This window comes from Moschus berezovskii, chromosome 28, assembly GCF_049115385.1.
Source record: "Moschus berezovskii isolate FMDL1 chromosome 28, NW_MosBer_1.0, whole genome shotgun sequence".
NCBI lineage: Eukaryota > Metazoa > Chordata > Mammalia > Artiodactyla > Moschidae > Moschus > Moschus berezovskii.
Genome location: NC_142487.1, coordinates 22,387,398 through 22,396,962, shown reverse-complemented (window position 1 = coordinate 22,396,962; position 9,565 = coordinate 22,387,398). Strand labels below are relative to the sequence as shown.

Sequence of the window (9,565 nt, the reverse complement as noted above, 5' to 3'; positions counted from 1 at the left end):
TGCTGATCAACACGTGAAAGGTTAAGTAAAAGACCACACAATTGTTTAATGCTTTTATTCAAGTTATGCAAAAGGCCTTCACAATAACACATGTTTTTACAAAATGAATTTTAACTTACCTGTATTTTAAATGTATTGTCTTATTTTAAATGCAATAAAGAGAAGCACATACTAATCAGAATACTAATCAGAAATGTATTTAAATATTTTCATAATGAATTCACTATAACTGGTTTCCTTTCTCAGCCCATGCAGTATATTTTATGCCTTTAAAACACAATGTCAGGTAGAAAGGGGGGGGTGGGTAATAATGGAAAGGAATAAAAAAGCTCAGTAGAAATATGAAACCGTTAGTCACTCTACCTCAGTTACATGGTCAGTTGGCAGCTCCTTTCATCTAACTCTTTTGAGAATAAAGTCATCTACTTACAAAAGAGACTATCAAAAGTGACTGGTATCTCAGAGGTAAGTAAGGGAGAAGGGAAGGATAAAATTGCAGAGGGAAATTTTTGATTTTCTTCTGTCAAAAAGTGAAAAAGCAGGTTAATGGGGAAAAGATCAACTTAAGGATTATATTAAAAAACTGAGTAATCATTCACCTTAAAAACTAAAATTTAAAAACTCATTTCTTACTGTGACAATGCATCTACCAATGATCATTCAAATACATACAAATCAACCCCCAGAAACTCAGTAACACTGATTCAGCTATGTTTAGCTGAATTCAGTGATATTTAACAATTCTGCTATACTTTAATTACTGATATCTTGCATTTGCTTTTCTACTAGTACTACTACATTGGCTGTTCTCTTAAATACTACGTTTACTGACCAATATTCAGCCTAGTATTCAGCAAGAACTGAAAAAAAGGCTTTTCAGGACAAACGGCCTACTATTTTCTAGATCTAAGTAACATATGAGCACATTAGAATAAAGAAAAATCTTTGCTTTAGGTCATGTTTTGCAAGTCTGAGAGCTAATTCTGTCTATCCCTAGTATAGAATGAACACCAGAAAACTGAGCAGGAAAGGAGATCTGAGAAACAAGACAATTTTCCAGCTATCATTAAGCATGGTCTTCACAGCATGACCTTTATTATTGAGAATTCTTACACATTCATCTCCAATCAATATATAAAACTACATGTCCTGAGGCCAAAACCAAATTATTTTTGGAGGACTGATAATTCTGCAATCATCCCCCATTGCTCACCTTTACAGCGTTGTGAACAATATGCAACTGCTCATTTTTTACAACCAGCCTAAGCTTATATGACATAATAAAAGATCCTAGAAAAGGTACTGGCTCAAAAATCAATTCTTTCATTTGCTTAAAGATGATAATTTTAATATGCAAATGCATAAGACAAAACTAAGTATTACAGGGATACAAAACAAATACAACTTTGATTCCGACTAAAAGCAAAATCTTTCTGGAAAAAATAACATCTTAAGCTGTATCAGCCATTTATACTTCAGGTCCAATGAACCTTTTTCTCTGTTATTTCTAATAGGAGAACCTAAGAAAACTGAGTGTCCAGGGGAGTAAACAGAACCCACACTAAGATCTTGGAGTTTCCTAAAGCTAATAAAAGATATTTTAATGAACTGGTTAGCAATCCAAACTGTTAGAAAGAAAATCCAGTTATTTGAGGACTGGGGAGAAACACCCTCTTTAAAGCACCTAAAATACAACCTATAACTTCTACAAATGTTGGGTTCCTTTAAAGTATGAAAATATGACCATAATCCTAAACAGAATATTTTACAGTCTGGTAAGAGGAATTTTGAGACTGAATTAATTTTAACTTATCCTTAAAACAGTCTATCTAAAGACTGAAAATAAGGGAGAGAGGGGAAATGACATGCTTTCTTCATAAATCTAAACTTACTTCATAATACTATAAATGCCTTACTGATAATACTTTCAAAATGTAAAATAAAAGCCAAATTAAGGTTGCTTCAGCTAATCCAAAAGAATCAACAGCCAAGACCCATCTAACAAAACTGGACTCTTACTCTCTAAAATTGGCATTCTGTAGACAAGTGTTCTTGCCTGGAGAATCCCAGGGACGGGGGAGCCTGGTGGGCTGCCGTCTATGGGGTCGCAGAGTCGGACACGACTGAAGCGACTTAGCAGCAGCCACAGCAGCAGACAAGATTACTGATGGTCGAAGCAGAAAAAAGTTACTACTATAAAAAAAAAATTCTAGAAAATGGTAAAAAGGACCTGTACAATCAGTATCAATTTTTGTGGTTAACTATGTATGGTTCAGAGTTCATTTCCACCAAGAAAAACATCTTCTGGGCTATGTACTTTAACTCAGAAAATACACTTAAATCTTGTGACACAAGTTCAATATCAACGTTTTTAAGAACTGTGGAAAGCTTGAAGTCACCTACTTTAAATTTTAAAGCAGAACGAGGTCTTTATCCAAGATACTCAATTGAGGCACTGCACGGAGTCTAAAAGGATAATGCACCACTATCATTAATGAGAGTAGTATTCGGAACACAGACTGCAGAATCTGTCTGGTTTGAATGCCAGTGCTGATTCCAGTGCTGTTTTACTAGCCAGGCAGCCGTGGGCAAGTTACTCTATTACTTAATCCATATTATGAAGCAAATAACAGTACTTACCTCACAGGGCTGTAAAAAATCACATGAATTACATACAAAAGCACTAAGAACACTGATACTTGGTAAATGTTCAATAAAGGTTAGTTATTAGTATCATTACTCACTGAATCCTATTAGATATGAAACATTATAGCCAAGACTATGGCAAGCAACAAAGAGATTTATTTTTACCTAGAATAAAGGCAGAAATTCATATATATTTTTTAAAGTATGAAAACAAAAATGATATACATATCTTTCTCATGGCAATTATAAATTTACATGTCTAGGGTTTCACTTTTTCACTGCTTCCTTACATAAGGGAATCTTAAGCAATTCTGAAAGGACAAAATGTAGTCAGTATTTGTCTAGCCGACTTACAACCAAGCAAAATAATGTTACAAAGTAAAAAATTTTAATCTTAGTGTTTACTAAGCTGCGTATTCCATCTTTTGAGGGCACTTCACATTCACAAAACCAAATTCATAAAATATAACCTCGTCTATCAATATCATGACTATAGGAAAGAACTGCATTCTTTCCAACTTTTAAGATAATGTAAGAAAGTAAGTAGGGCATCTGGACCTATCTTTACATCCAGGGCATTATATTCCCTTTAGATTTCTGCGGAGACATATCAAACAACAATACAATTACTTATCCCTTCTAGAAAGAACACAGGACAACATATTTCAAGCACAAGCTGTTAGTCCAGAATACCCACACCAATGCTCTCTCAAACTGTTGATGTTACTCAGAAGGGAAAAAGAAAATTTCTCCAGGCCATTCACATCTATGATATTTTAAGTGTCCACAGTTATCTCATTAAGCCCTAAGAATATTTTAAATAGAAAATAGCACACGTTTAAGAGAAAAGTCTCAGGGTTAAACAACATGCTCCAGGAAGCTTAAATATACCTAGTACATGTCTTCCTTCTTAGAGCTACTTAATTCCATCCTGTAACCTTCTGATTTCAATCAAAGCAATGACTAAAACAGATTGTATTCATAACATACTCAGAAATTAACAGAGAACACTTACTTTTGAAGTGACCTAGTAATAGGAGCCATACTTTCCTTCAACTGTAATTTAGAGAGATCATCCTCTGAGATCTATTATTGAAAACACCAAATATAATGAAATAGTGGAAATATAATTACAAACTTAAATGCTATTTAATATGTGATTAACAACACCACATTAAAAATATTATCTGCATTCCCAAGGAAATAAACCTAGTAAATAATTTTCAGTAAAGCTTAAATATATATATTTTTAATTCTAAAAATATAACTTTATTTTGCTACGGTCCTAAAGTATGCCTCTAAATGTTTGTTCACTATATACCATGCTTATTAACATAAAACTAGAAGAAAAAACTACAAAAAGATCTAGGAGGAAATCGTATCCTTCACAGATCTCAATATGCATTCATAGATTTCAATTCATAAATTAAGTTTATGCTTACTTGTTTAATTTCTCCTTTTGGCTCTTCAGTTTTATTCTGATTGAAACTTTCTTGCACTGCCTGAAGATTAAATAACATTTGCTTCAGGGCTTCAACAGGTCCATGATGTTTCCCTCCAGAAAGGGTACAGCTCTAAAGTTAAAACACATGAATAATAAAAAACTCAAATTCATAAGGGGAAATGTTATATTCTGCATTATTTTCCCACAATATAAAAGTAATGCAAAATCCAAAGAATGCATGTCAATAAAGTGTTTTTACCAAATCAAAACGGTAACTCAACCTCCTCTTACCCAGTCCCCAGATGGAGTCACTTAAAGACAATCATTATTAAAATGTTGGCATATCCTTTCTAGTCCTTGTTCTTTTACAGTGAATGGTACATGTTTACATCTGCAACACATTCATTTACCACATTTAAAATCATAGATTTTTACAAATGAAAAGCCCTTAGAAGCAGGTAAGCCAACATGCTCTTTTCAAATGTGTAAATGAAGCTGATTATCAACTGAACAAGAACTAGCATTTCAAATACACAATGGTGTACTCTTCATTGTAAGAAAGGAAGGAAATTCTGACACAACATGGATGAACCTGGACGACATTACACTAAATGAAATTTCAATAACAAAAAGAAAAATATAGTATGACTCATCTTACACTATGCTATGGATTGAATTTGTGTCCTCCCCCCCATTCCACCCCACCCCTCGCCGGAATTCTTGACGAAACCTAACTCTGAATGTGGCTGCATTGACAGATAGGGCTATAAAGAGGTAATTAAGTTAAGTGAGGTCATAAAGGTGGAACACTGATAACCACAGGATTAAGAGACCAAGGAAAGGCCATGTGAGGACACAATGGAAAGGTGGTTTGTCTGCAAGTGAGGGAAAGGGCCTTCACCAGTAAAATAATAAGTTAGCATCTTGATCTTAGATAATCCCACCTCCAAATCTGTGAGAACTGAGTATCTGTTGTTTAAGCCAACGACTCTTTGCGACCCCATGAATCACAGCACGCCAGGCCTCCCTATCCATCACCAACTCCCGGAGTTCACTCAAACTCATGTCCATCGAGTTGGTGATGCCATCCAGCCATCTCATTGTCTGTCGTCCCCGTTTCCTCCTGCCCCCAATCCCTTCCAGCATCAGACTCTTTTACAGAGTCAATTCGTCGCATGAGGTGGCCAAAGTATTGGAGTTTCAGCTTTAGCATCAGTCCTTCCAGTGAATACCCAGGATTGATCTCCTTTAGCATGGACTGGTTGGATCTCCTTGCAGTCCAAGCTACACATAAAATACATTAATACATATATAAATAGATATAGAAACATGTATACATGTATATGTGGGTTAGTAAACATGTTTTCTAAGTCTGCCTGCTGAGAAAGCCTAGCATAAAGAACAACCCAGGAGCAATAAGCACAACTCATGCCTAGATCTCAGTTTCTAAACACAGTTTCCAAATAAAAAGAAACCATGGCTCCTCAGAGAAGTCCTCAAAAAATGATAGGGACATGTCGAAAGGACACAAGAGCCAATCTGAAGCAACTGTTATGGCCTAAACTGGAACAATTTAAGCAACATAATAACAATATTATATTGGAAACCTAGAAAATAATACCAGGCTTCCCTGGTATTAGACAATAAAGAGTCTGCCTGCAGTGTGGGAGATCCAAATTCTATCCCTGGGTAGGGAAGATCCCCTGGAGAAGGAAATGGCAACTCACTCCAGTATTCTTGCTTGGAAAATCCCATGGACAAAGGAGCCTGGCAGGTTACAGTCCATGGGGTCACAAACAGTCAGACACTACTGAGCAACTTCACTTTCACTTTTCTTTCAAACCTAGAATTAAATATCTTTAAGTCCCCAGATTTAGAGAACGAACTTATGGTTGTTAGGGGGGTTGGGGGGGATGTTGGGGGGAAGGGATAGTTAGGGAGTTTGGATGGACACGTACACACTATCTATTTAAAATAGATAACCAACAAGGACCTACTGTACAGCACATGGAACTCTGCTCAATGTTATGTAACAGCCTGGATGGGAGGGGAATTTGGGGGAGAATGGATATGTGTACATACATGGCTGAGTCCCTTTGCCGTTCACCTGAAACTTTCACAATATTGTTAATCAGCTATACCCCAATATAAAATAAAAAGTTAAAAAAATATCTGAGTCCCAATAAAAAGTTTAATAACTGGGGAGGGAGGAAGAGCTCATTACACAAGAATTTCAACTAATAATTCAGATGAAAAAACAAGATCCACCAATGATGGTAAAAACAGTGGATGCAAGTTAATTAATACTATAAATACTTGCAGTCTCACAGCATCTCCCCTAAGATATTTATTAATTACAAGGGGAAACTGTAATTTTACTAAAGAAAAAGCCAGTAGGCACCACATGTTCAAGACTAATATCACCAGTACTAACATATTACTATAATTTTATCTATAACAAATATATATTATGATTTAAATATGTATAAATATAAAATTAATATAAATATTATTAAATAACTATAAAAATAAATTTCTACAATAATTACATATTATATCAGTATACTGCTCTGGACTGAATGTGTGTGCCCCCTACAATTCAAATGTGCAATTTGAATTAATCCCAACATGACGGCACTTGGAGGAGGGGCTTCTATGAAGTAACTAGGTCATGAAGGCGGAATTCTCACAAGAGGGATTAATGCCCTTTCAGGAAAAGACACAGAAAGCTTGCTCCCTCTCTGCTCTCTGCCACATGAGAATACAAGAAGATGGCCACCTGAAAACTAGGAAGCAGGATCTCACCAGACACCTTCACCTGAACTTCTCAGCCTCCAGAAACGTGAGAAATAAATGTCTGTTGTTTAAGCCATCTGGTCTATGGCATATCTACTACAGCAGCCTGAACTGAGACACATAATCGTATTATCAACGACATCATGACCCCTCTCATATGAAGCACTGTGAAGGGCACAGCATGATTTCTGTTGCATTCTTGCCGAAAATTCATAACCCCAGATAAACCCCACTGAGGAACAATCTGCAGAAAACAAAACCAACTGACCATTAAGTCTTCAAAAGTGTCCAGATCATGACAGACAAAAGACTGCGGAAGGGCCCAGACCAAGGCAGACTGAGGAGATGTGACAAGTAAATGCAGCGCTAGGTCCTGCAACAGGACACTGGCGGGAAACTGGCGAAATCAGAGTAAGGTCTGTGGTTTAAGTAATGCGAGAATTACACTGTGGTCAGTGAGATGTTAACATCAGGGAAGCTGAGAGAAGGGTGACAGGAACTATCTGTATCATTTTTGCAAACTTCTATAAATTTAAAACTATTAAAAAACACAGAGGTAGTGAGGTGGTGTGTGTGTAAAGGCAGAAGAAAAGGAATTGACTGGTTAGGTTTTAATGGTCACCCATCTCAAACTTTACAAAATTTACGCAGATCTGTTCCTTTACCAGATTTCACTTCAACTAAGTAAACTGTACCACCCACTGCTTTAGCTGTTTGGCTCAAACATCTTGGACTCACCCTTTGAATCTTCTGTCTCCATCCTACCCAGTCACCTTAAGAACACATCACAAGTCTAACTATTTCTGACCACTTCTAACACTCCCACCTAACCCAAGTCTTTACAATCCCTATTCTGGAAGATGGCTAAAACCTCCTAACTGGGTTCCTTGTCCTTGCCCAGCTCCTCTCAAGTCTCTGTTCCAAACCACTGCCACTTTATATTTTAAAATGTAGATCTGATCGTTTCATTCCTCCAAAGTACTCCAGGCACTTTTCATCTCACTTAAAATGTAAATCTTCACTCCATCGCTTACACACCCACACGATCTGACTCCTGGTCACCATCTTATCTCTTAATCATTCTTCCCTGCTCACTCTGAATGAGCTACACTGACTGGACTCTGATTCTCCTTGAACATTTTTCCGCCTTGGGGTTTCTGCACATACTATTCCCTCTAAACGAAAAGTTATTTCCCTATGAGTACATGTATGACTTATTCACTCATTTTAGGTTCTGGTGCAAACATCACCTCACAAGAGAGGCCATTCCTGCCCACTCCAGCTAAAATTTCTCTGCCCTCATTTCTCTATCTCTATCAGTTTTTCTTCACAAAATCTGTAAGACTCTCCTTTATACATGGGCTTCCCAGGTGGCACAATGGTGTAAAGAATCCATTTGCCAATGCAGGAGACACAGGTTCAATTCCTGGGTCGGGAAGATCCCCTGGAGTCGGAAATGGCAACCCATTCCAGTATTCTTGCCTGAGAAATCCCATGAACAGAGGAGACGGGTGGGCTATAGTCCATGGGGCTGCAAAGAGTTAGACATGACTGAGCACAGCACTTAGATATTATTGATTGTTGGTGCCATTCAGTCACCTGCTTCATTTTGATATAGGTCCTCTGTCCAACCTGGAATAAAAAATCCAAGAGGCAAGGATTCTTCCTTATTCACTATTAGGAATTTAATTCCTAGAAAAGTGTTTGGTACTCAAATTTATCTGGCAAATAAATATTTGATAATTAAGTTTCACTTACCCAGCATTTGCTATAGCATCTTATTAGAGCACTAAAGTCAGACATATTCTGACAACCTCTACTGTCTCTAGTAAATTTCACTGAAGGAAAAGATATATATTAAAATTTTTAGCTAAGTTTTGTCTGGAATGTTCAACATCTCAAATCTTCCAGATGTCAGTATCTCAAAAGTGTACTCAATATTTAACAGCCATGAATTAAAATTATAAATCACATTATAATCATTCCTTATGCACATATATAAACATTTACACTTTATTTCAGGATTACTTACAAGATGTACATGTCCTGATTTTATAAAGCTGAGTAATAAATTTCTCATTTTAAATTAAACAGATACATAATTGTATCTTAGAAACACAACTCTCAATAAGCAACTGCCCTATGGGAAAATATAATTTACTCTGTAAGGTGCTGTTTTACATGTTTTCCAGGAAAAAAAAAAAACCACTGTAATGACAATTTAGGCTCCCCAGAGAGTTCAATCACAGGTTCCTCTACTTCAGAATATTAAAATTATCAGTAATTCTAGGAGTGATGGTCTTATGGATATGTGCTGAGGAGGAGAGGATTTGAGCCATTTTTTGTTTTATAATATCCAAATAACTTAGAAATTAATATCTATAAATTAGTCATAAATATTTAATAAGATAAAAAGATTTAATGTCACCCACCTGATTATCATCATTTAAAAAATCTTCAAGGAATTCATTAGCATACTTTGTCTTTGGAATTTGTTGAGGACTATCATCAGTGTTAACAGGAACAGGAGATTTGCTAGGATTTAAGGATACAAGACACCATATAAGTTCCCAATTGATAAAAATTAGACAGTATATAACTGACTGTTATCACTTAAAATGGTCACCATGAAGTAACCATTATAGACAGGGTTTCTGTGGACGTTGTTTGATAACTCCT

The 9,565-nt window shown here is 36.2% G+C and overlaps 1 protein-coding gene and 1 pseudogene across 2 annotated transcripts in view; both read right to left on the bottom strand.

The window, feature by feature from the left end:
* C28H18orf54 (chromosome 28 C18orf54 homolog) overlaps positions 1 to 9,565 on the bottom strand; it is a 38,830-nt gene that overhangs the window by 10,316 nt on the left and 18,949 nt on the right. The window contains exons 5-7 of the mRNA XM_055417388.2: positions 9,319 to 9,421; positions 4,089 to 4,220; positions 3,662 to 3,732 (exon numbers count right to left, since the gene is read on the bottom strand). Coding sequence (XP_055273363.2) covers positions 3,662 to 3,732; positions 4,089 to 4,220; positions 9,319 to 9,421 — 306 coding nt within the window. The remainder of the gene's footprint in view (positions 1 to 3,661; positions 3,733 to 4,088; positions 4,221 to 9,318; positions 9,422 to 9,565) is intronic.
* Positions 1 to 9,565, bottom strand: part of LOC129549864 (uncharacterized) — a 70,241-nt pseudogene that overhangs the window by 41,750 nt on the left and 18,926 nt on the right. The window lies entirely within an intron of this gene.